The sequence below is a fragment of the Bubalus bubalis genome, chromosome 3, assembly GCF_019923935.1.
Source record: "Bubalus bubalis isolate 160015118507 breed Murrah chromosome 3, NDDB_SH_1, whole genome shotgun sequence".
Classification (NCBI taxonomy): domain Eukaryota; kingdom Metazoa; phylum Chordata; class Mammalia; order Artiodactyla; family Bovidae; genus Bubalus; species Bubalus bubalis.
The window spans coordinates 63,031,727-63,059,568 of NC_059159.1; the positions used below are offsets into that span (position 1 = coordinate 63,031,727).

The following is a 27,842-nucleotide window of genomic DNA, read 5'->3' on the forward strand; positions in this document are numbered from 1 at the left end:
AACAAGTGGACTCAAAATATCAAATTTTTTAACTAGGCAAAAATTGTAAGTTTTTTAAAACATACATATATTGTATTATACATACTATATATGCGTGTGTGTATACAAAAGCTTTTCTACTATGATTGGTAACGGCTTGAGAAAGAACATCAAAAAAAGATGGAGAAATTGGAAAGCATAAACTAAATGAAATGGGAGCACTGAGCGTGAAATAGAGAAAAATGAAACACAGTAGATAAAAGTGAAAGATTGTAATGTAGTCCAATCGTTTTTAAGCTTCGCTCCTCATTAGAAACACATCTGAAACTTTGTAGGAAAAAAAGCAACATGTGAGCATTTGTAGTTTTCAAAAAATTCCAAGATAATTCTGATATGCATCTGGATTTTAAAAAGTGATTGCAGGTTTTTCTAATAAATGATAGTTTTAGTGATAAAGAATTCTGTTATTTTCTGTTAACCAATCATGATACAATTATTGTATTAAGCAAAAATCACAATAATAGAAGGCTTTTATCAAGTTTTTAGTATCAATAGCCAGACAAAAATAGGAGATAACTACAGTTGCAAGTCGTAATAGAAACATGATTAACCTAAAAATACTAAATAATTACATGCAGTTTGGAGTTAAGTAGAGTGATGTGTTAAATAGAGGTTCATACACGCACATGTTTTCATCTGCCCACCCAGTCTGTGTCTTTTGATTGGTGCATTCAGTCCCTTATCATTTAAGGTAATTACTGATATGTATGATCCTATGACAAACCTACTCAGTGTGTTGAAAAGCCAAGACATCACTCTGCCTACAAACGTCCATATGATCAAGGCTCTGGTCTTCCCAGTGGTCACGTAGAGTTGTCAGAATTGGACCTTAAAGAAGGGAGAGCACCAAAGAACTGATGCCTTCAAGCTGTGGTGTTGGAGAAGATTCCTGAGAGTCCCTTGGACAACAAAGAGATCAAACCAGTCAGTCTTAAAGGAAATCAACCCTGAATACCTATTGGAAGGACTGATGCTGAAGCTAAAGCTTCAGTATTTTGGTCACCTGATGTGAAGAACTGACTCATTTAAAATAAGTCCCTGGAAAAGATTGAGGACAGAAGGAGAAGAGGGCATCAGAGGATGAGATGGCTGGATGGCATCACTGATACAGTGGACATGAACTTGGGGAAACTCTGGGAGATGGTGGAGGCCTGGCCTGCTGCAGTTCATGGGGTCGCAAAGAGTGGACATGACTGGGCGACTGAACAATAACATGATCCTATTACCATTTTCTTAATTGCTTGGGGTTTATTTTGTGTTGGTCTTTTCCTTCTGTTTCCTGCCTAGAGAAAAGTTCCTTTAGCATTGGCTGTAAAGCTGGTATGGTGGTACTGAATTCTTTTGCTCGTCTGGAAAGCTTTTGATTTCTTCATCAAATCTGAATAAGAGTCTTGCTGGGTACAGTATTCTTGACTGTAGGTTCTTCTCTTTCATCACTTTAAATGTATCATGCCATTCCCTTCTGCTACTGCTAAGTCACTTCAGTCGATCCGACTCTGTGCGACCCCATAGACAGCAGCCCACCAGGCTCCCCCGTCCCTGGGATTCTCCAGGCAAGAACACTAGAGTGGGTTGCCATTTCCTTCTCCAATGCATGAAAGTGAAAAGTGAAAGTGAAGTCGCTCAGTCGTGTCCGACTCTTAGCGACCCCATGGACTGCGGCCTACCAGGCTCCTCCGTCTATGGGATTTTCCAGGCAAGAGTATGGGAGTGGGGTGCCATTGCCTTCTCCGCCATTCCCTTCTAGACTGCTTTAGACTCTGTGTGCTGCCTGGACTTGACAATTTCCTTTCCCATGTTAAGAAAGTTTGCAGTTAATATTTCTTCAAATATTTTCTTGGGTCCTTTCTCTCTTCTCCTTCTGGGACACCTATAATGTGAATGTTGGTGTGTTTATTGCTGTCCCAGAGGTCTCTTCATTCTTTTTTCTGTAGTCTGTTCTGTGACAGTGATTTTGACCATTCTGTCCTCCAGGTCATCTATCCATTTTCCTACCTCAGTTATTTGGCTATTGGTTCCTTCTAGTTTATTGTTCATCTCTGTTATTTTGTTCAGTTCTTCCAGGTCTTTGGTAAACACTCTCTGCATCCTCTCCATTGTTTTCCCAAGATCCTAAATCATCTTCACTCTCATTATTCTGAATTCTTTCTCTGGAAGGTTCAGTTCAGTTGCTCAGTCATGTCAGACTCTTTGTGACCCCAAGGACTGCAGTACTCCAGGCCTCCTTGCTGCTAAGTCGCTTCAGTCGTGTCCGATTCTGTGCGACCCCAGAGACGGCAGCCCACCAGGCTCCCCCGTCCCTGGGATTCTCCAGGCAAGAACACTGGAGTGGGTTGCCATTTCCTTCTCCAATGCATGAAAGTGAAAAGTGAAAGTGAAGCAGCTCAGTCGTGTCCGACTCCTAGCGACCCCATGGACCAGGCCTTCTTGCCTATCTTCATTTAGTTGTTTTTCTGGTGTTTTATTTTGTCCCGTAATCTGGGACATAACTTTCTGGTTTTTCATTCTGATTAACTTTCTGTAATGTGGTTTTTCTTCTAGCAACTGTAGAATTATAGTTATTCTTGCTTCTTCTGTCTGCCCTCTCATGGAGTTGTCTAAGAGGCTTGTGTAAGTTTCCTGATGGGATAGACTGGTGGGGAAAACTGGGACTTGCAATGGTGGGCAGGGCCATGCTCAATAAAACTTTAATTCAGTTGTCTGCTGATGTGTGGTGGAGTTGTGCTCCTTCCCTGTTTGTTTTCTAGCCTGAGGCTAGCCACCTCTCTGGTAGGGTTAGTGGCAACCTCCAGGAGGACTTATACCAAGGGTCCACTTCCAGGACTGCTGCTGCCAGTGCCCCCATTCCCACGATGAGCCTCTGCTGACCCACGCCTCCACAGGAGGCCCTCCAACACTAGCAGGTAGCTCTGGTTCAGCCTCCAGTGGGGTCACTGCTCCTTTCCCCTAGGTCTTGGTGCACACAAGGTTTTGTTTCTGCCCTCTAGGAGTGGAGTCTGTTTCCCCCAGTCCTGTGGAAGCCCTGTAATCAAATCCTGCTGGTCTTCAAAGTCAGACTCCCTGGGGATTCCCAGTTCCTTTGCCAGATCCCAGGTTGGGAAGCCTGATGTGGAGTTTAGAACCTTCACAACAGTGGGAGAACTTCCTTGGTATTACTGTCGCCAGTTTGTGGGTCACCCACCTGACAGGTATAAGATTTGATTTTTATCATGACTGAGCCCCTCCTGGCATCTCCTGTGGCTTTTTCTTTGTCTTTAGACATGGGGTATCTTTTTTTGGTGGGTTCCAGTGTTCTCCTGTCGATGGTTTTTAATGGCTAGTTGCAATTTTGTTGCTCTCACAGGAGTTGCATACTGGTCTTTATACTCCACCATGTTGACCTGAAAGTTAGTATACTTTTAAAAAATTAATTAATTAAAATTATTATTATTATTGTTTTGGCTGTGCTGAGTCTTTGTTGCTATGCAGGCTTTTTATACTTGCAGTGCAGGCTTTTTCTAGTTACAGCGTGCCAGCTTCTCTTTGCAGCGGCATCTCTTGTTGCAGAGCATGGGCTCTAGAGCATGCAGGCTTCCGTAGATGTGACACACAAGCTTAGTTTCCTGACAGCAGGTGGAATCTCCCTGGATCAGGCATCAAACCCAGGTCCCCTGCATTGGCAGGTGGATTCTCAACCACTGGGCCACCAGAAAAGTCCTAGCATTAGGTTTGTTGTGATAACATTTACTGTCTTTTGTAGTATAATTATTTATATACTGAAAAAATTTTTTGAATTTGAAAAGTTTGGAAAAGTTTGCTATTTTCTTTATAGCTGCTTTATTTTATAAAGGTTTAGTCCTTAGCTTAGTAGAAAAGAAGTTATTGACTTGTTTTGTTTTACTTATTTCTTTAATAAAACTTTACTATTTCATTATCTTTTTTTTAATAGGAAAAAGTAGAAAAGTTTTAAAAAGCACATATTAAAAAATTTTAGAGGAACTGCCTGCATCGTTGCTTTATTACCCAGAAACAGTTTCTCATACTTCCAGAAATTCCATTGCCTGCCATGCCTGCTGCTCAGTCATATCTAATTCTTTTAGAGCTATATATTTTAATATGCAGTTCAGTAAATCCATGTTCTGTCATTCATACATGGATATGTTGTTGTTGGTTTCTCAGTTGTGTCCAGCTCTTTGGGACGCCATGGACTGCAGCACACCAGGCTTCCCTGTCCTTCACTTTTGCACACACTCATGACCATTGAGTCGGTGATACCATCCAACCATCTCATCTTCTTTTGCCCCCTTCTCCTCTTGCCCTCAGTCTTTCCCAGCATCAGTCTTTTTCAGTGAGTCAGCTCCTTGTATCAGGTAGCCAAAGTATTGGAGTTTAAGCTCCAGCATCAGTCCTTCCAATGAATATTTAGGGTTGATTTCCTTTAAGATTGACATGGATATGGTCTTGCCAAATTAAAGAGTTAATTTCTTAATGCTAGATACATTACCTGCATAAGTGAATGCATATTTGGATCATCTTGAATGTAGAACTGTTTTAGGGGACACCAGAGGTCTGCAAGGTGAGGATTAAGCTGGGGGCAGCAGAGGTGAACAGAATTACTGTCCCTTTGACAGAGTGAAGGCAGTCCTGGAGTTACTGGTGTAGTGTTCACCAGCGCTCCCCCAACCCTATTTTTTTCCACTGGCAAAAACTATGAGGAAACCCATAGACAAGGGGAGTTTGAAAAATACCTGTTAAGCTCTCAGCCTTGGTCTGACAGTGTATAATAGGGAAAAAGTGGGGCTAAAAGACTGGATAAGAGAAATATTTTTCGTATCAGAAAATGTTTTTGACACACCAGGGATCAGAGAAACATTTTTTTTAAGTATACTGACATGTTTTGCTATTTTACCATATTTCTATGATGCATATGATAAATCATTAAACAGTTCTAATATTGATTAGTATTCCCTTTGAAGATTTCTGTTTCTCTGTATTGTATGAAATTTGTTATTAGGAAAGATTTTTCTGAAAACTGATTTTGCACTTGAGTTATTTGTTGTCCTTCATCTTTCCTATTTTTTGTTTGTTTGTTTTTCAGTACAGTTAGTAGAGTTCAAATGCCACTAGCTGTGATGGAAAATCTTTTCTAACCTATAAAAATTATGTTATTAAGGGATAGATTTGAAATCATTTCTATGGATACATCTTAATTTGATTTTTTTGAAAAACCTGTGGAGATAAACTGTCTAAAGTTAGAGGCTAGTCACTCTGTCCTTCCCCCTGTTTTTGTAATTTATAGGATTTCAGGTGCATAGAAATAGATTAGTCATAACTGTCTTCATGATACATAGGTTTGTTTCACTCATGGAATGAAACATTTAATTAAACATTCCCCCATTTGTTTTATCCTTCTTATTTTGTTTTTAACATTTATTGCTGCAACATAGTTTTTAAGGATGTGTTGAATACTGGTGAACCCATGTATAACCCAACAATTTATTTCTGTGTCTGCTTTGCCTATCTCTTTCCCTACTCCCCATCCACAAAGATAACTACAATTCTGATTTTTTTTTTTCGTTTGCTTGATTATTTTCTAGATTTAGATCACATTATTATATATATAAATACATGGATGTGTCCATGTTATTTGATTCTGGTTATTTTTGAACTTCTAAAAAGGGCATAATGTATAACATTCATGTTGTCTTCTGGGGCTTCCTTTTTTCTATTGTGCACTGTTAGTGCAATTTATGAATATTTGTTTCTAGTTTTTCCATTGTTTATACAGTGCTGTTATAAACATTCTGTACATGTCTTGATGTTCATGTGCTTGATTTTCTTTTTCTGGTTAAACATGGGATCATAGTTTATACAAAAGTTCAGTTTATCCATTTTTATCTAGTTCTATTTAGTTGCTTTTAACTTCATTAGAAAGTTTTGTAAAATTGTATTATGATGGTTGTCATAACAGCATGAATTTTTTAAAAAACATCAAAATTGATGAATTTTTTTGTAGCCATTTTAATATTGAAAGTGGAAGGAAAAAAGCAACATTTTTTTGACATATTATGCTTTACTATTTCAAGAAAGGTAAAAACACAACTGAAACACAGCAAAAAGACTTGAGCAGTATATGGAAAAGGTGCTGTGACTGTTGAATGTATCAAAAGTGGCTTGCCAAGTTTCGTACTGAGATTTCTTGCTGGATGGTACTCCAAAGTCAATGTTATAGCACATGGGAGAGAGCCAACATACTCAAAATATCCAAACTAGGCATTGAAAATCATTTGCACCAGCTTGGTTATGTCAGTCACTTTGGTGTTTGGGTTCCACACAAGTTAAGCAAAAGACTGTATTTTCACACTGGATTCTTTACTTAAATGTAACAAAAATGTACCAGTTTTTTAAATTGTGATGGACAATGAAAAGCAGATACTGTACAATAATGTGAAATGGAGAAGATTGCTGGGCAAATGAAATGAACCACCACCAACCATACTGAAGGCTGGTCTTCCTCCAAAGAAGGTGATGTCATGTATATGGCAGGATTGGTATGAAGTCCTTTATTATGGATTCTATATGGAAAACCAGACAATTCCAGCAAGTACTGCGCCCATCGAGACCAAGGCTGGGAAGTTCTGACTCATCCAATGTGTTCACCAGACGTTGCACTTTCAGATTTTGACTTATTTCAGTCTATACAAAATTATCTTAATGGAAAAAAATTTGAATTCCTTGAAAGACTGTAGAAGCCACCTGTAACAGTTCTTTGCTCAAAAAGATAAAAAGTTTAGGCAAGATCGAATTACAAAGTTGCCTGGAAAATGACAGAAGATAAGTGGAACAAAATGGTGAATACATTATTCAATAAAGTTCTTGGCAAAATGAAAAATGTGTCTTTTATTTTTACTTAAAAACTGAAGGAATTTTTTGGCAAACCCAGTATGAGTGAAGTGATCCTTTGGTTCCAAATCCTGTGATTCAAATTCTGATTTTAGACTACACTTTTTTTGCCTTTTAACTGGTATATTAAGTCTTTGTGAATTCAATTACTTCATTATTTTTTTCTATGTACTGCAGTTCTAAGTTGTCATTTTGTTCCTTTTTGCCTTCATTTGCATTGTATAGTTAGGCTAACTTTTCTTCTATTACCTTAGAAGTATTCTATTCTATTCCTGTTACTTTTGTGGTTTCTATAGCATTACATGTAAACTTATCAAAGTACTATTAATCAATATCTTTAATTTTATATAATATTAACATGTTATTGTTCAGTTGTTAAGTCATGTCCAACTCTTTGCAACCCCATGGACTGCAGCATGCCAGGCCTCCCTGTCTGTCACTGTCTCCCATTGTTTGCTCAAGTTCATTTCCATTGAATCAGTAATGCTATCCAGCCATCTCATTCTCTGCCTCCCTCTTCTCCTTTTGCCTTCCATCTTTCCTAGCATCAGTGTCTTTTCCAGTGAGTCGGCTCTTTACATCAGGTGGCCAAAGTATTGGAGCTTCAGCTTCAGTGTCAGTCCTTCCAGTGAATATTCAGAGTTGATTTCCTTAAAGATTCCTTTAGGATGTCCAGCATATTAGGATAAATGAGGTAAATGAGTATTATTAAGTATTTTGTTTTTGTTGTTTAGTCACAAAGAGTTGTTTGCCTCCTTGTGACCCCTTGGACTGTATAGCCCACCAGGCTCCTCTGCCATGGGATTTAGCAGGCAAGAATACTGGAGTGGGTTGTCATTTCCTTCTCTAAGCTTTTTTTTTTTTTTTTTTTTACTTCAGACTTCAAGCTTTTTATTTTGTATTGGCATATAGCCAACTGATTAACAGTGTTGTGGTAGTTTCAGGTGAATAGTGCAAGGATTCAGCCATACATATACGTATATCCATTCTCCCTCAAACCTCCCTACCATGCAGGCAAGCACATAAAATTGAACAGAGTTCCATGTGCTATACAACAGGTCTTTGTAGCCTGTCCATTTTACATGGTCATGTACACACTTCTCTATGTAAAATCCACTTAAAATATTTACTTCTGTATAATTGAAAATAAAAACTATAAGACCCGTTATTTTTGTTTTGTAGCATCCCTGTTCTTTTATATACTATTTTCCATGATCTTTATTTTATTTTGCATCTTGAACCTTAATTATACCTCTGTCAATTTCCTTCTCCTGGAAGTATTTTTTTTTTAATAAATTCAGTTCAGTTCAGTTCAGTCGCTCAGTTGTGTGTGACTCTTTGCAACCCCATGAATTGCAGTACACCAGGCCTCCCTGTCCATCACCAACTTCCAGAGTTCACTCAAACTCACGTCCATTGAGTCGGTGATGCCATCCAGCCATCTCATCCTCTGTCATCCCCTTCTCCTCCTGCCCCCAACCCCTCCCAGCATCAGGGTCTTTTCCAATGAGTCAATTCTTTGCATGAGGTGGCCAAAGTACTGGAGTTTCAGCTTTAGCATCATTCCTTCCAAAGAACACCCAGGACTGATCTCCTTTAGAATGGACTGGTTGGATCTCCTTGCAGTTCAAGGGACTCTCAAGAGTCTTCTCCAACACCACAGTTCAAAAGCATCAATTCATCCACCTAATTAGAACTGATTCAAATGTATTATTTTTAATGGCTGAGTAATACTCCATTGTGTATATGTACCACAGCTTTCTTATCCATTCATCTGCTGATGGACATCTAGGTTGCTTCCATTTCCTGGCTATTATAAACAGTGCTGTGATGAACATTGGGGTACATGTGTCTCTTTCAATTCTGGTTTCCTCCGTGTGTATGCCCAGCAGTGGGATTGATGGGTCATAAGGCAGTTCTATTTCCAGTTTTTTAAGGAATCTCCACACTGTTCTCCATAGTGCTGTAGTAGTTTGCATTCCCACCAACATTATACAGAGTGAAGCAAGCCAGAAAGAAAAACACCAATACAGTATACTAATGCATATATATGGAATTTAGAAAGATGATAACAATAACCCTGTATGCGAGACAGCATAAGAAACACAGATGTATAGAACAGTTTTGGACTCTGTGGGAGAGGGAGAGGGTGGGATGATTTGGGAGAATGGCATTGAAACATGTATAATATCATATAAGAAACGAATCGCCAGTCCAGATTCGATGCAGGATACAGGATGCTTGGGGCTAGTGCACTGGGATGACTCAGAGGGATGGTATGGGGAGGGAGGTGGGAGTGGGGTTCAGGATGGGGAGCATGTGTACACCCGTGGCAGATTCATGTTGATGTATGGCAAAACCAATACAATATTGTAAAGTAATTAACCTCCAATTAAAATAAATTAAAAAAAAAAAGAAGCATAAATTCTGCACTCAGCTTTCTTCACAGTCCAACTCTCACATCCATACCTGACCACTGGAAAAACCATAGCCTTGACTAGACGGACCTTTGTTGGCAAAGTAATGTCTCTGCCTTTGAATATGCTATCTAGGTTGGTCATAACTTTCCTTCCAAAGAGTAAGCGTCTTTTAATTTCATGGCTGCAGTCACCATCTGCAGTGATTTTGGAGCCCCAAAACAATAAAGTCTGACAGTGTTTCCACTGTTTCCCCATCTATTTGCCATGAAGTGATGGGACCAGATGCCATGATCTTCGTTTTCTGAATGTTGAGCTTTAAGCCAACTTTTTCACTCTCCTCTTTCACTTTCATCAAGAAGCGTTTTAGTTCCTCTTCACTTTCTGCCATAAAGGTGGTGTCATCTGCATATCTGAGGTTATTGATATTTCTCCCGGCAATCTTGATTCCAGCCTGTGCTTCTTCCAGCCCAGCGTTTCTCATGATGCACTCTGCTTATAAGTTAAATAAGCAGGGTGACAATATACAGCCTTGACGTACTCCTTTTTCTATTTGGAACCAGTCTGTTGTTCCATGTCCAGTTCTGACTATTGCTTCCTGACCTGCATATAGGTTTCTCAAGAGGCAGGTCAAGTGGTCTGGTACTCCCATCTCTTTCAGAATTTTCCACAGTTTATTGTGATCCACACAGTCAAATTAGCGGAGTCTATAAGTTAGTAAACTCATTACTATAAGTTAATAAACTTGTTTTTGCCAAATCGAAAAATGTGGATACTTGCCGTTGTGTCAGAGGACATTTTAACTGGGTATACAATTTTAGGTTGGCATTCGTTTTATGTTTCTTACTATCCTGATGATAGAATAGCACACTCCTTGTCTTGGTTCAAAAATGTTAGTCTTAAGAAATAATCTAACTGTTGTTCATTTGAAAACAATCTGTTATTTCTGTTTTAAAGAATTTTTTTTATGGTTCTCTATAATTTTAATTTGATTGCAAATGTGGATTTCTTTTTATACTGCTTAAAATTTGATAGGTTGCTTTAATCTCTTCATTGATGTCTGTCATTGATTCAAGTACATTCTCAATCATTGGCTTCTAAAATATTGTCTCTGCCTCACTGTTATTACTGGGCTAGTTTAAATTGTTAGACTTTCTTATTGGATCCTCTGTGTCTCTTACTTTCTGTCTTATATCCTGTCTATTTGTCTCTGCTGCATTCTGGATAACTTCTCTTAACCTACCTTTTGGTTCAGTTATTCTCTCTTAATCTTGTTAAACATACCCATTGAGTTTTTAATTTAGTTTTTTCTGTTCTAGACTTTTGTTCTTTAAATCTGCTACAAAGTTTCAAGGTTACTTTATATGTCTTGTAACACAGTAAGCATGCTGTTTTTAAAGTCTGTTAAATAATTCCAAAACATGAGGTCTTTGAGTGTTTGTTACGTATTGTTTGCTGTTTTCTTGTTCATGGTGTCTCATTTACTTTTGTATCTGATTACTTTTGATTATGTCCTTGTCATTATATTTGAGAAAGTAAATATATGGTTGATGTGAAAGCCTGAGTGATGGCCTTTTCAGAAATAACTTTAGATTTTTTTCTTCTAAACATCTGGAGAGGCTACCAGTCTGGATCAGTAATCCAAATTTAAGGTTTGAGGTTTCCTGGACTATGTATCTGCCATGAAGCTGGGCTGCAGGTTCATAACTGAGTTTGAGTAACTCTTTGCAGTACATCCTTTGAATTGTTTGTGCTTTTGTAGCAAAGGCAGCTGAATCCTGGACATACCTTTTTAGGTTCTTTATTTAGATTTCTGCCTCATTATCTTGTTACCTTTTCATACTTTTAAGATATTTTCCATATTTCATTATTCCTTAGTATTTTTCATTCCAGGGTTTAGTTACCTAGTCTGCCATTAACAAGAGTCAGAAATCTTTCCCTTTCATTTACTTCAGAATTTTTCTTGATGTTTGTTTGCTTTTTGTAGGTTCTACATGAAACATTTCCTCAACACACATTCCTCATGAATGGTCTCATTCAGGGTGTAAAGGTAAGAACAATTTTTGTTTGGTCCACAACAAACCAAAGCCAGGAATCCTTGATAGCTTAACTCTGGAAGTTTAAATAGGACCCTGGAAAACTATTACCATTTGTAAATCTTGTAAGTCAAATTTTTAGTTGAATTATCAAAGTCAAAATACAATCCAAATCCATAAGGCACTGCTTTATTTTTATTAACATGTACAGAGCAGAATTAACATGTACAGAAAGGTAGAATTGTGTGAACTTTTAATTCCTCTATTAACAAAATAAAATCAGTCTTAAAAATCAGTCAAGTATTAATGTCTTCTTTTCAGAGAGAGATTGAAGAAGGAGTCATCAAGATTTAGTTGGATGTAAAGTCTTATGGCAAGGCTGGTGTTCTAGACACAATTTTCTGAGCTCTCAACCATTTGACATAATTAGCCTTAATTCATTGTTTAAATTTTAATGTGATATTTGTCAGAAAAGCTTATAAATAAGGGGTTAAAATATAATGCTGTGTTCCAGTCCCAATTTGTAGTAAAGTATATGTGTTCAGCATCTAATTTGTTCTTTTCAACTTAGGTAATATCAGTCTACATAATTTTATGTTGTGTTGAAAAGCACACTTAAAATTATACCATAGTACTTTGCTAAATTCAGTCAGAGGAATGCCTTGAGCAATATTAATTGTAATAAATACTATTTATTCTTTGCCTATTTTCAAAAAGAATTTGAGAATGCTTACAATAATAATATAAGTAAAACAGGACAATTTAAATAAAGTAAAATAAGACATTTTTAATATTCATTGAGAGGAGGAATATTATCAAGAATCTGGTGTGTTTTTATTTAAGCACTAGTTTGTGAGCAGTTTTATCTACATGATCAAAAGAAAAACTAAATGAGAGAGGGCATTGATTACAAATACTACATAAGTTTATCATTATAGTGGATTCTTTGTAAGTTACTCTGTAGATTTTTTTCTTTTATCATGTGGAGCTAATAAAATCTATTTTAGTCTGGTTCTACAGAATAAAACCAACTTGGTCTATGTCCGAAAGCCAAGTGGTGAGCTTATCATACTTTCACTTAGAGATACCCACAATATTGTTGTAAAAACACAGAACAAAAAGTATTTAAGTTGATTCAAGGACCAGGACTTATTTAACTTCAGCAACTATTGAACTTCAATCTATTGAACTTAAGGAGTTACATGTTTTAGTAACTGGTCATTGTTTCTCAGATGAGGATATGAGAGAACCCTACAGCCAAGCATAGCTCTATTAAAATGTCTTAATATGGATATGAGCACAGTGGAATAGGTATGGCTTTATATTGCTTTAGCTTTAAATTTCTGTTCTGCATCTTATTAATGGTTACCTTAGTCATATAATGCAATCTTCCCTTCATTGGAAAGCTATGAGAAAGATAAAAGATCTCTTGTAGGGTGATTATGAGGATTCAATGAGCTAGTATATGTAAAACTATTAGCACTCTACATTCATGTGTTAAATACTTAGTAAATATTGCAAAGAAAAATAACAGAAACTGTTAGAAGGAAAGCCTGATGACCATTTTACTCACCAGTCTGGGGAAAGATTTTCCTTTTTAGAGTAAGAATTATTCATAAATGAAAAGATTGAGTCATTTACATCAATCTTTAAATTTTAGTAAGTCAAAGCCACCATCATCAAACTTAAAATACAAATGACAGAATGTTATTTATGATAGAAAGAGGAATACATAAAAGCATTCTCAAAGTAAAACTGTAGGAAAATGACTAATATCCCAGAAGGGCAAAGAAGGATGTAAGCTGGCAGTTTACAAAAAATAACAATGTGAAAATAAGTTTATCACTATTAAGAAATGAGTCCCAAATTAAATAAGATAATATTTTTTCACGCACATTGGTAAAAAATTTTAAACTGACAAGAACTAGTTCAATTTGTGGTAAATTGTGTCCCCTCGTACTGTTGATGAGAGGATAAATTGATATAGCTTTTCTGGAAGGCAGTATTTTTAGAGTTAAAAAAAATATTCACATATTTTAACAAAGTAATTGCATTTCTAGAAATTTGTTCTTCTCAAATTGAGTTATTCAAAGATTCGGCTAAAGGACTGTTTGTAATAGTAAACATGTAGAAACTTTTTAAATTCCTTGAAATTAGAATAGATACGTGTGGTATAGACATATAATGTAATATAATATGATTTCAGTTTTATTTTGACCAAAATAAATGTAAGTAAGCAGGCGGGGAAATGATTAAAAAGGAATCACCTGAAGTTTGAAAGGATGTAGGTTTATGGATGATTTTTAATTTTCTTCCTTATATATTTTGTTCATCTTTGTAGATTTTCTACAGTTAACTTCCACTTTGTAAGTTTACTATCATAATGCATGGAAGAGAAGTTTTAGATTTGGGGTGAGCACCAATAAAGTATACAAGAGTAACCAGTTCTGGTTTGTGAATTAATTCTCCAGTTGGGCAGGGGGTGGGTTGTTTGTGGTTTTGGTTATTGCAGCAGCTTTGTTGAGATATAATTCACCTGCCATGCAAGTCATCCGTTTAAAGTGTATGTATGGTTTTTTCATTATACTCAGGGTTGTGCAGCCATCAACACAGTCAATTTTATCACATTTTCATTGCTCCAAAAATAAATCCTGTACTCCTCATTCCTCCCTAACCTCAAGCACAAATCTACTTTCTGTCTCTATTGGTTTGTCTATTCTGGACATTTCACATAAATGGAATATACAGTATGGTCTTTTATTACTGACTTCTTTTCTTATGGTGTTTTCAAATTTCACCCATAGTACTTATTAGTACTTTATTCTTTTTACAGCCAAACAATATTTCACTCTGTATCCATACCAGTTTATCCATTTATCAGTTGATAGACATTCGGGGTTATTTCTGATTTTTTATATTATTGTGAATAATGCTGCTGTGAACATTTGTATACAAGTTTTGATATGGACATTGTTTTCTCTTTATCATAGGTACATTGTTAAGAGTAGAATTTCTGGGTCATACAGTAATTTGAGTTTCTAAAAATTGTGTTTTCAAATTAATTTCTTTCTTAACCCTGTTTCTGACAAGTAATTTATGTTCCTCATCTCCTAGACTTCTGAAAAATAAGTGGCTCAAGCCAGGGACAATTTCTTCTTTCTTTCTATACTTAACTCCTTTAATGATGTCATCAGACTTAAGACTTTAAACTCTCAAATAAGTATCTTCCTAGACCTTGGGCTGGAACTTTAGACTTTGTATATTCAGTTGCCTAATTGACATCTCTACTTCCTTGCATAATAAGTATTTGAAAGTTAACAGCTCCAAAACTAAGTTCCTGGTCTTCCCCTCCAGCCTGACCAACTCATTAGTCTTCCTCATATTAGTTACTTGTCATGCCATTCTTGCTTATGCCAAAATTCTTAGAATCAGTCTTCTTTTTCTTCCATACATATCCCAAACCCACCATCAGCAAATTCTGTTATTCTACTTCAAAACAGAACCATCATCAAAACTCTACTTGTTCCCCTTTCAGTGCTGTGTGTACTGTGCTTAGTGGCTCAGTCGTGTCTGACTCTTTGCAGCCTGATGGACTGTAGCCCACCAGTCTCCTCTGTCCATGGGATTCTCCAGACAAGAATACTGGATTGGGTAGCCATGCCCTCCTCCAGAGGATGTTCCTGACCCAGGGATCAAACCCATGTTTCCTGCATTGCAGGTGGACTCTACCATCTGAGCCACAAGGGAAGTACAAGAATACTGGAATGGGTAGCCTGTCTCTTCTCCAGGGGAACTTCCCAACCCAGGAATCAAACCAGGGTCTCCTTCATTGCACATGTATTCTTTACCAACTGAGCTACCAGGGAAGCCCTTTAGTAGAGATCATGATAAAATATAAACCAGTTTGTGGCATTCTTCTTCCTCTCTTATATATGCTGTGCCAAGCAGCATGTGCAATCTTATTTTCCTGACCAAGGATTGAACCTTTGTCCCCTGTATTGGAGGCACAGGGTCTTAACCACTGGACCTCTGGGAATCCCCTGTGGCACTCTTCTTAACCAACCCAACCCAAACCCCCATTTTCTCTTGACAGCATCCTTCTACTCTGTTCCACTTCCTACTGACCTTGCTGCAGCCACAACTTCCTCAGCCTATTTCTGCCTGAGGGCTCTGCAGGTACTGTTTTTTTCTGCTTGCTTTTCCCAGGTTTTGACAGGCTTTACTCCCTAACCCTCAGCTCCTCACCTGGATGTTATTTTTTCAGTGAAGGCTTCACTGACTGCCATCTTGAGTAATGTATCCAGTTCTCATCACTCTTAATCCTCTTTCTCTGCTTTTTCTCCAAAGCATTATCTCTCCTTTGACATGCTGTATATTTTGCTTTTATCTTTATCTTGTTATTGTGTTCTCCTCACTCCTCCTCTTTTAGACTGAAAGTTTCTTAAAGACGTGGATTTTTGTCCACTTTGCTCACTGCTATCCCCAGCATAGTTCTTAGCACTCAACTTCCCTGGTGGCTCAGATGGTAAAGAGTCCACCTGCCAGTGCAGGAGATGTGGGTTTGATCCCTGGGTCTATAAGATCCCCTGAAGAAAGAAATGGCAACACACTCCAGTATTCTTGCCTGGAGAATCCCATGGGCAGAGGAGCATGGCGGGCCACAGTCCATGGGGTCACCAAAGAGTTGGGCACAACTTAGCGACTAAACAACAACAAATATTGTTGAATTAAAAGTTCTTCCAGTCTTTTTTCTAGTCCTTTTGATAAAGTCAAGATCCACCTTACTTAGAGACCGTAACTATGTTTCTTTTTCCCTTATATCAGCATTTGTTAATTATACCTTACTAATTTCCCCATGACATTAAAACTACATGAAGTACAAGCAGCCCTCTCTTTGCATGTTGTAGTACACACAAATTTCAGTTGCCACAGTTCAGTTGAATAGCATGAGTCTCCCAACACACAATTCGGATTTCCACTACCATGTGTATTAACTGTGAGTAGTTGCATAAAATATAAATAATGGCTAACTCCTCAGTCCAAAAAACACTATGTCAATAACAGATGCACATCATAACCTGTTGTGACATTTCAAAGTGTTGGTGACCTGGTCACTGTGCATTTCTTAGTTCATGCGTGTAAAGCAAAACTTGTGTTGTGTTGCCTCTTTGATCCAGTGATATGTTGGAATCTGATCCAAACCTAGAAAGGCATATGACAGTTTTCCAGTTCATAGAAGATATGTGCATCATATAAGACTTTGAAAAAAGACAAGCACAAGTCTTATGACTCTTAATGTTTTTTTTTACAAAGAACATTTTAATTATTAATGCTTTAAATTACAGTGCACTAAATAAATACTAGTTTTTCTATTTCTTTCATTTCACTAGACATTTATAAGTGATAGTAAAAGAGTTTTCCATGTTCTGACAAAAATTTCTGAAAGTCAAAGAATAAATCAGTTTTTCCCATTGATTAAAATAACTTCATGGTTTCAGCTTGCAGTCATTTCTTTCAGTTCTATACTACCATGCAAAGTAAAAACTACGTGTATTGTCTGCAATGGTTATATGATACTCCATTGTATGAATAATTTATTTATCCATTTCCCTGTATAAGTGCTTTCTAATTGCACACTATTGAAGATAATTCTGAGTAAATTTTTAAAATAAATCTTTATATATTTTTATTGTTTCCTTAGAAATAGAGTTGTAAAATTATAACTAGTGAGTAGAAAAGTGTGAGCATTTTAAGAAATCTTGAATATATAGTACCACATTATCTCCTAGAGCAATTGTGCCGTTTCACACACCCATCAGCAGTATGTATATCTGTTTCACCATGCTCTAATACAAGTATTACTTTTCAGATCTTTACCAATTTGATAGCTTGAGAATGATGTCTCACTGTAATTTTAATTGTATTTCTTTGATTACAAGTGAAGTTAGGTATTTTTACATTATTTGCTGGCTACTTTTATGAAGTGCCTGCAGGTTCTTTATTTTTCTAGTAAAGATGGTTCAATTCTTAATTTTTCAATAATGAAATTTATTTTATGTTAATCCTCTCATTTTAATGATTATTAATTTAGTACCTGTTCATCTTAACAGTTATAAAGGGAAAAACTCATACTTAATCATATGTCTCAGGTCTTCAAAGTCCTACTCAAAAATTTTTTCACTAGCAATTTTGATCTTTATGAAATTGAAATATATGGCAGACATTCTTATATGACTAGCAATAAGTTGTGTTAGAGTTCTCCAGAGAAATAAGACCAATGGAATATTTGTATAAAGATGCCGGGGTCCAGCCCCAGCTGATCCAGGGTATTCGAAGGAGAGACAGCATCGGCAACCTATTTATTTAAATATTTATCAAAGATATAAAGAGTAATAGAATGAGGATAGCTCAGTAGGAAAATTCAGTGGAGAAAAGAGGCTGAGTAGCTTGGTTTACAAAGGAGACCAATAAAACTTCAAGACAAGAAGTTTGCACCATTTACGTAGGCCGCAGGCGTCCTTCCGTTCTCCCGAAGGAGAGGAGACACTGAGGCCTCCCCGGTCGGATCTTAGAAGCCCAGGCATAATTAGTAAGAATGGCGGGTTCCACGCTCCAGATGGAGACTCAGCCAGAATTTGAGAGAGCGAGCGACATGGGGAGACCAAGTTTTGGTGAACAAGGCCCGCACTTTATTTTCCAAAGTAGTTTTTATACCTTAAGTTGTGCATAGAGGATAATGGGGGAAGGGGTGGGAGTCATGCAAGGACAGCAGTTCCTGATCCTAATCGAAGCCAGGCTTTCAAACTTATCATATGCAAAAGTTCAGGTGATTTACATCATCTTCTGGCCTGGAGGCCTGTTAACATTTTAAGACCCTTTCTTCAGAAAACTTATTTTTTTCTAAAGGTGATAAGTCAGGCGCCACCCTCCAAAAGCATTAAAGTTCATTCCTATAGGGCAAAGGTGTGGTGAGCTACAACAAAAAAGAATTAACTCAAGGGGCCAAGGTTACAAACATTAAAGCTACTACTTACACCAATTATATTAATCAATACACTGCCAAGGACACAGTAGGTAAGGGGTATGGAGACTTAGCAGAAAACATTGGCCCAACAAGTGAAAAACCCTTCACCAATACAATTTCTAATCAATCTTTTAACTACTCAAAGGAATCTGTGTTTAGACAGTTTAGAGCATCTCCTGCCTCTCACAGTTGGGAGGCTCTGAACAATCACATGTGGCTGGAAAAACCTATTCAGGCAGGCTAGAGGATTTCCAAAGGAGTTTGTAGGTTGAAACGCTGTCACACCCAGGAATTTTATTAACTGGAGCTATAAGTTAACTCTTTTTTCAGAGAGAGGTAGTGGGGGACAGCCGCCCCCACCCCCGCCCCCCACCCTCCCGTAAAGTCAGAGGTGTAGGTGAAAGCACAAAGCAGAAAGTAGGCAGACTCTAGTTTGGGGGTAGATGCTCGAGAATTTCCAGGGGGACTCCTGAGGCTCGATCCCGCCTTTGCGTATGCTGAGCCTCCTTCCTCATGACCTTTGCCACGGGCGGAGTTCCTCACGCTGGCTCCCGGCACATTGAGTCAGTGGTATCATCCAACTGTCTAGTCCTCTGCCATCCCCTTCTCCTCCCACCTTCAATCTTTCCCAGCATCAGGGTCTTTTCTAATGAGTCAGCTCTTCCCATCAGGTGACCAAAGTATTGGAGCTTCAGCTTCAGCATCAGTTCCTCCATTGAATATTCAGGATTGATTTCCTTTAGGATTGATTGGTTTGATCTCCTTGCAGTCCAAGGGACTCTCAAGAGTCTTCTCCAACACCACGGTTCAAAAGCATCAGTTCGTCAGCACTCAGCCTTCTTTATAGTCCAACTCTCACATCCATACATGACTACTGGAAAAACCATAGCTTTGACTGTAAGGACCTTTGTTGGCAAAGTAATGTCTCTGCTTTTTAATATGCTGTCTAGTTTTGTCATAGCTTTTCCTCCAAGGATAGGCATAGATTAATATTTTATTTCAGAGGAGTCCAATGCTTTTCTCCTAAGCTTACCTCCCCTCCACTTAGTCTTAGTCTTACCTCCCCTTGCTTCAGTTTACCCGTCTCCTGGTCCATTGTCTCTGGGTTTACTAGTGGCTGATAGGGAATTAGAATCCTGTTCTTTCTCTTTAGCCTTACAAACATGAGTTGATTGCCTCATAAGAGTTCTCTTCAGCTTACCAAACCTCTTTGCAAGCCTTTATCATCAGACTGTATGGTAGTTACCAAGGGTACAGAGATGAAAGAAAATCATTCCTCTGACCTTAATCTCAATTTCTAATCTAATAAAGAAGATAGACAAATAACAAGTAATTGTAATAGAGTATTATAATAGAAGAGATATGTGCCAGGGTGGGGACAGGAGTTATTTGTTTTGTACCCCTCAGAAACCAGTGTGATTAATTCTATTTGAGTAGCTAAGAAAATAGAGGAAGAGGTACTCCTGGCCCAGAGTTGAAAAGAATGACTAGTAGTTTACCAGGTCCAAGTGTGGAAAATGCCTACAAGCACAGCAAGGACCTTGCAAATGCCCATTTGCACAAAGGAATGTAGTATGTTGAGAAAACTAAGAAGTATTGCATATAGCCAAAGCGTAGGATGCATGCTAGATACTAGATTTTGGAGGGCTCTATCTGTAGGCTGTGCTGAAGATTTTTTTTTTTAATGTACTATGAAAATTCAGATATACAAAAGGAGAGAATAAGGTAATAAACACCCATGTACTCATCACCTAGTTTCATTATTTATCAACATCTCCCCACTCTTATCTCATCTATCTTGGTTTCCCACCACTCAGTTTTAGTATTTAAAAGCAGAGTTCAGACACTTGAAGAATTTCAATTCTGCACGGTTGAGATTTTAAACAAGGGATCAAAGAACTGAAGTCTGCAGCTCATCAAGGTTTCTCTTGGGGTTATGTGGAAGACAGATTGAAAGGAAGTAGAACCAAGGGCAGGGAACAGTTAGAAGATTATTTTATTTAAATCCAGGCAAGAAATGTTGAAATGCATCACAGCGGGGGATAGACCGAGAGAAGTCATTATAAGAGAATGGTCTGGAAAATCACCTTGGGGAGTGAAGGAATGATGGGGAAGCTTTGGACAGCTTCTTAGCCAAGATGGGAAGTGTGGGTGTTTGGTCAGATTTATAGGGAACAGTGTTCATGTTAAATGTCCAAGTAGGAAAGTCTATTTGACTGTAGACACAGAACTCAGAAGAGAGGTTGGAAAGCTATTCATAATGTAGGTGGTGGTGGCCATGCATATAGGCAGAGCATCTAAAGGAGGACAGTGGCACCAACAAAGTCTGAGAGGCAGGCCTGTGGCCACCAAGGGCCCTGACATCAAAAAAGAAATTGATATGGAAGTGGTCAGCCAGCAGAGTGACTAGCAAATAATGAGGAAGTGATAAATGTGAGGGTTTTTTTTCACTTTCTTTGCTTATGTGTGATGGTGCTCTTGCCTCCCTTTAGCCTCAACTCTTGTGCAACTTTTCATTATCTCTATCCTAAATTCATCAGACAAATAGAATCTACTTCTTTTATGGACATTTAGTATATGCACATTCATCCTGTTTATTCTTATTAGCTTACAAGCCCTTTGAGAGCAGAAGGTATGTATTCATCTGAGTGTCTTCATTTCACCACTTAATTCAGAGCTTTACACGTAATAGATATGCTGTATGTATTTATAAAATGAATTAAGTGTCTGGCTTCTTCCCATACCTTTGGTGTGTGTTCACATTAAGGGCCAGCTGTGAGTATATATATTTCATATCACCTCACTTTTCCATTTTCACCCAGAAAACAAGCTTTTATCCTTTTCTTCCCTCTCAAATAGCATGCTTACAAATTTTGTTAGAATTTTTTTAAAAAAACAGGTTTTATTTAATGTTACAAATTATTCTGTTTCAGAGCCACTAAAATGAATTAGAGCATTTAGAAATTCATTTAGAAAATGAAAATTATAAGTAATTGGGGGAATCACATTATAAATTTGACCCTTGCTTCTGCTTTCTTCTCCAGGGTCTGCTCTCTTTTTTGAGTGCCCCACTCATAGGTGCACTGTCTGATGTGTGGGGAAGGAAGCCTTTTCTTCTTGGCACTGTCTTCTTCACCTGCTTCCCAATTCCACTGATGAGAATCAGTCCATGGTGAGTGACTAGGCCCTCCATCATGACTGTCTGTTTGGGGTCACATATGGACAATACATCTACAGTGCACTTTTCAACCTTTGCAGAGCAATTGTACCTGTATTTTCATTTGAACTCTTTGCTAATACTGAAAACAAGTAGGCAGTTGCCATCATGCCCATTTTATAAATGAGGACATGAAATTAAGTCTAAGATAGTTACTTAGGTGAAGAAATAGAAATAAAAGATGTCTCTGAGGGCAGTTGTTTTTGTCATGAGGTAAGTTACATGATTGGGTCCCAGGAGTGGGCAGGCAGTCTCTGTACTCACTCAGTTGTGGCTCATTTGACTTTGCAGATGTGTTGTTTTTGTCAGTTTATGCAGCAATCCCCCAGGTTTTTGGCACCATGGACCAGTTTCATGGAAGACAATTTTTTCATAGACAAGGAGGAGTGGTTGTGTGTTTCCGGTTGTAATGCAAGCAGTGGGGAGCCATGGGGAACAGCAGGTGAAGCTTCTCTTGCTCACCTCTCACTGGGTGGCCCGCTTCCTAACAGGCCACAGTCTGCTGCCTGGGGGTTGAAGACCCCTGTTCTAGGGCACTGACATGATCATAGTTTACATCAAAAGTCAAGAGTCCAACTTTCCTGATGGTCCAGTTGGAATTCTGCCTGCCAATGCATGGGACACGAGTTCAATCCCTGGCCCAGGAAGATTCCACATGCCACTGGGCAAGTAGGCCAGTGTGCCACAACTATTGAAGCCTGTGTGCCATAGAGCTGGTGCCCCACAATAAGCCACCGCAATGAGAAGCCCACCCACCACAACTTGTAAAAGCCTGCATCCAGCAACAAAGACCCAGTGCAGACAAAAATAAATTAATTTTTTAAAAGGGGGCAGGAGTCACTTTAGTGTGTACTGTAGTATGTCCAGCAGCCTATTCTAAATCATAACGTGAATTTTAATTTGATCTTATTTTTTCATGATAAATAGGAAGAGAATAATTAGCATGTAATAACCAAAGTCATTTAGTTAATAAAAATGTGTTGAAATTTGTACCTGAGCTGTAACTTAGTTTTTCTGGAGCCCGAAGAATGATATTTTGGTCAGAATTCCTGTTGCTGAGATGCTATTCCTATGTGAATAACACAGTTTAGAGTGGAAAGGTCTTTTGTGTTTCGTTCATTTAGGGTTTAAATGCAACTGATAGATTTGGGGGATACTAAATGTGAATACTCTCATTTGGTTATCTGATAGGAATTTTATGTCAATATTTGTCATGTTCTAAATGTGTTGGGTACCTATAAGGAATCATTTTGGTTCCTACCAGATAGATTTTTTAAAAATATTTTTTGGTATTGATTCTGTTCAAGAACAAGTCCTGCTTTTCTGATGCATTAGGTTTTTGTTTTTTCAATGTCCTCTCAATATCTTACAGTTTTTTTATTTAGAATCTTAAAATGATTTTACCTCTTCTCTTCTAGTTGTCATGTAGCTGCTTCTATTGCTTGTATTGATTAATGCATAAAATAAAAATCTTTTATTATTGTTAAATAAAAGTGATGATTATGGACCTATCTTCCTCATGTATATGAAGGAAATTTTATGCTTTATCGTTGAGTATCAAACTAGCTTTTGGGTTGAAAAATACTAGTTCCTATTTTGTTTAGAGATTTTCTTTTTTAAAATCAAGGGAATATCAAGTTTTGATGCCATTAGTATCAGTGGAGATGATTTGAATTTTCTCCTTAAATCTATTACATGATTAATTATATTAATAGATTTCTAATATTGAAACATCATTACATCCTAGAATTAAAACACTACTTTTTGTTTTATGAGATTCTGTTGGCTAATATTTTAACTAGATTTTTGTTAGGCATCTATTTTATATGGTAGAAATTTTTTGTCTTATATTAATTTTTTAAATGCTTCCTGCTTTTGTGTATATGTATTTTTCTCAGCTAAAACTCAGAAATTTAGAAAGTTTTCATTTCTGTTCTGGCTATCATTAAAACTAACTTTACTGCATACTCCTACTTTTTCATTTTTTTAAACTGCATGTACTGACACCCCTTGAGCAATGACAATATTGGTATGTTTCTACTTCCTCTCCATCTTGATTATAATTTTATTAGTTGTCCTTTATATCTTTAAATATACATGTATTTTTACAATTTATATTTTGGTTTATAACCTTTACATGATATCTTTGGTTTGATTATAAAAGTGTATATACACTACTTCTCTCATGAATGCTTAAAATAATTTTTTTATAGGTGGTATTTTGCAATGATTTCCATATCTGGTGTCTTCTCAGTCACATTCTCTGTGATATTTGCCTATGTAGCCGATGTCACTCAGGAGCATGAGCGAAGTACTGCTTATGGATGGGTAAGATAATAGATTGTTTTTTAACCAGAGAAATAATAAACATTCTACTAAAAATTTACTAGAAAGTGAGCTTTTATTAAAATAGTGTTAATTATGTAAAGAAAATCCAAAACAGTTGAAATAAAAAAGTCTTGTGAGAAACTAAAAATAGCAAGATAGAAATTGCTACTGATTTATCCTTTGGTTTTAGTGTTGAAAGATTGGCAGGATATGTGAGTTGTCACAAAGTTTTTTTAAATGTGGTCTGATTTGTTTCTTGTTAGCTGATCTCTTAAGGAACCATAAACAGTAAACAGTTGCTGCAATCATAGATCTCTGTGCACCTAATTAGAATTGGAGAGGTGATTGAACCTCAGTTATGTTAATTCATTGTCACTGTATTGCAGGTTATGTAACTAAGACACTTATTTGGAATGTAGTACTACAGAAAAAGGACTACATTCATTCAGTAAATAATTTTTGAGTCAATAACAAAAGTTATAGGAGACCTTTTTGGGATAATTGAATATTAGAAAGTCACTTCTAATTTTCTTGGGCAAGATACTGGCATTGTGATTATGTAGGAGAAGAAAGACCTATAAAAGATGGCAGTGTGAAGCCATTTAGGTCAGAATGTCACAACTCTGAGAAATACTTAAGTGGTTCAAGGGGGAAAAATGATAGGTAAGCATTTGTGGGCATGTATTCAATGTGTGAACCTCTTGGGGTATGTGGGTATGAACAGGGAAAGTTTTCCCTTCTTCCCTTTTAGGTTCTTTGAGTTAAGGGAGTGAAAGTCACTCAGTTGTGTCCAACTCTTTGCGACACCATGGACTATACAGTCCATTGAATTCTCCAGGCCAGAGTACTGGAGTGGGATAACCTTTCCCTTCTCCAGGGGATCTTCCCAACCCAGGGATCAAACCCAGTTCTCCCGCATTGCAGGTGAATTCTTTACCAGCTGAGCCACAAGGGAAGAGTGAGCAAAATAATTAAATTGACATAAAGTTGGAGAGAACCTGGAGAAGAAAATGGCAACCCACTCCAGTATTATTACCTGGAGAAATCTGAGGAGCCTGGTGGGCTACAGTCCATGGGGTTGCAAGAGTGAGACACGACTTAGCAACTAAAACCAAAGACAGATTAATAGGAGAAAAACAAATTTAATTTCATATGTGTGGGAGTCTTACAAAGATGTGAGAGGCTCAAGGACTGTCAGCGGATGAGGCTTATATACCATCCTGAGCTAAGGAGAAAGACTATAGGGGTCTGGGACTTCAAAGGGGAGGAAGATAATTCACAGGAAGATGAGGAGAGCAAATCAAATGTTTGCCATTACATGTAGGTAAGTCTTTCTAATATAAAAAGTTATCTTTAGTACTTAGTATCTTTATCATAGTATTATTAATATCTTTCTAATACAAAAGGTTATCTTTAGTATTTAGTATCTAATGTAAAAAGTTAACTTTAGTATTTACCAGTATTTCTTGGTATAGGCCTCCTTTCTAAGCTCTTTTAGGTTTTTATCAGCTAAGTTTAGTCCCTCAGTCCTGTCTGACTCTTAGACCCTATGGACTGCAGTGGGCTATTCTGGGAAAGGTAAAAAGCTTTGCCTGAGTCTCCTGGGTCATAATTGCCTTCTGCTTGAAAACTCAGCAGTGGCCACAGGACTGGAAAAGGTCAGTTTTCATTCCAGTCCCAAAGAAAGGCAATGCCAAAGAGTGCTCAAACTACCACACAATTGCACTCATCTCACATGCTAGTAAAGTAATGCTCAAAATTCTCCAAGCCAGGCTTCAGCAATACGTGAACCGTGAACTTCCTGATGTTGAAGCTGGTTTTAGAAAAGGCAGAGGAACCAGAGATCAAATTGCCAACATCCGCTGGATCATGGAAAAAGCAAGAGAGTTCCAGAAAAACATCTATTTCTGCTTTACTGACTATGCCAAAGCCTTTGACTGTGTGGATCACAATAAACTGTGGAAAATTCTGAAAGAGATAGGAATACCAGACCACCTGACCTGCCTCTTGAGAAATCTGTTTGCAGATCAGGAAGCAACAGTTAGAACTGGACATGGAACAACAGACTTGTTCCAAATAGGAAAAGGGGTACGTCAAGGCTGTATATTGTCACCCTGCTTATTTAACTTACATGCAGACTACATCATGAGAAATGCTGGACTGGAAGAAACACAAGCTGGAATCAAGATTGCCAGAAGAAATATCAATAACCTCAGATATGCAGATGACACCACCCTTATGGCAGAAAGTGAAGAGGAACTCAAAAGCCTCTTGATGAAAGTGAAAGAGGAGAGTGAAAAAGTTGGCTTAAAGCTCAACATTCAGAAAACAAAGATCATGGCATCCAGTCCCATCACTTCATGGGAAATAGATGGGGAAACTGTGGAAACACTGTCAGACTTTATTGTTTTGGGGCTCCAAAATCACTGCAGATGGTGACTGCAGCCATGAAATTAAAAGACGCTTACTCCTTGGAAAGAAAGTTATGACCACCCTAGATAGCATATTCAAAAGCAGAGACATTACTTTGCCAGCAAAGGTCCGTCTAGTCAAGGCTATGGTTTTTCCTGTGGTCATGTATGGATGTTAGAGTTGGACTGTGAAGAAGGCTGAGTGCCGAAGAATTGATGCTTTTGAACTGTGGTGTTGGAAAAGACTCTTGAGAGTCCCTTGGACTGCAAGGCGATCCAACCAGTCCATTCTGAAGGAGATCAGCCCTGGGATTTTTTTGGAAGGAATGATGCTAAAGCTGAAACTCCAATACTTTGGCCACCTCATGCGAAGAGTTGACTCATTGGAAAAGACTCTGATGCTAGGAGGGATTGGGGGCAGGAGGAGAAGGGGACGACAGAAGATGAGATGGTTGGATGACATCACTGACTCAATGGACGTGAGTTTGGGTGAACTCCAGGAGTTGGTGATGGACAGGGAGGCCTGGTGTACTGCGATTCATGGGGTCACAAAGAGTCGGACACGATTGAGCGACTGAATTGAACTGAACTGAAACAATCCACATGCCCAAGTGGCACATCTTGGGGTAGCTTATTTTGCTCCCCTTTAGTGTACATTTTGTTCTTCTTTCAAGTCTCCTCTGTTTGAAATGTGTATAGTAAGAAGATGGAAGAAGAAAGGTAACCTGACTGGATTGTTGAATGGTTGGAGAGGGACTGAATGCCATAAACTCAGGTTACTTCTCTCCTGAGTCTTATTCTTTCTGTTAAATTCCACTTCCTGGAAGACAGTAAGCAGTCATTCAGTGTTGACTGAGTGAATAATTGTATGGCTCAGTGATGGACATATATGCCAGTTACTGTTGTTCCACAAAACACAACAGTCATTTTTGGTTTGTTGACTTTAGACATCAGTAGTTTAAAAACTTCTCCAAGCCACTTGCCCTCTAGCTACTACTTGCTTCTCCTTCTTTCCTTCTCCCCATCTCCCCTGAATGTTTCTCATGTCATGTCCTAAAACAGGGACATCCTCTGAGTGCTGTGGAGGAGGACAGAGGGAGAAACAGATAGGAAAGCTTCAAAGAAGGCAGGATGTTCAAGGTGGGCTTTTGAGGGGTGGTCAGCGGAGTTGAGGGGTGCCAGAAGCCTCATTTATAACACTTGTGAAGCTTTTCTCAACATTGCAGGAAACACTCATTCCTCTTCAGTTTTATTAGATTTTTGTTTTTTGCCTTCATCAGAAAAATCCCTCACAAAGCTGTTGTGCTAAGCAATAGTATTTAAGGAAGGATTTCAGAGAGAGAGAGTTCTGGAACCAAAGTGATTATGACTTAGTTTCCCTATCTCTAGCTCAGTTCTTCATCTGTAAAATGCCAGTTATAATAATGCCTGGTCATAGGTATGTTGAGAGAAGTTAGTTAGAGGAGCTCCCTGCTGAAGTATGCCCTC

The 27,842-nt window shown here is 37.9% G+C and overlaps 1 protein-coding gene across 5 annotated transcripts in view; it reads left to right on the top strand.

The window, feature by feature from the left end:
• Positions 1-27,842, top strand: part of MFSD14B (major facilitator superfamily domain containing 14B) — a 117,031-nt gene that overhangs the window by 67,764 nt on the left and 21,425 nt on the right. For 4 of the 5 annotated variants that reach the window (XM_025281292.3, XM_044939665.2, XM_006047540.4 and 1 more), the window contains 3 exons: positions 11,326-11,388; positions 21,443-21,570; positions 23,829-23,943. In XM_025281292.3, the coding sequence (XP_025137077.1) occupies positions 11,326-11,388; positions 21,443-21,570; positions 23,829-23,943 (306 nt within the window). The remainder of the gene's footprint in view (positions 1-11,325; positions 11,389-21,442; positions 21,571-23,828; positions 23,944-27,842) is intronic. The other variant, XM_025281293.3, reaches the window with a different exon arrangement.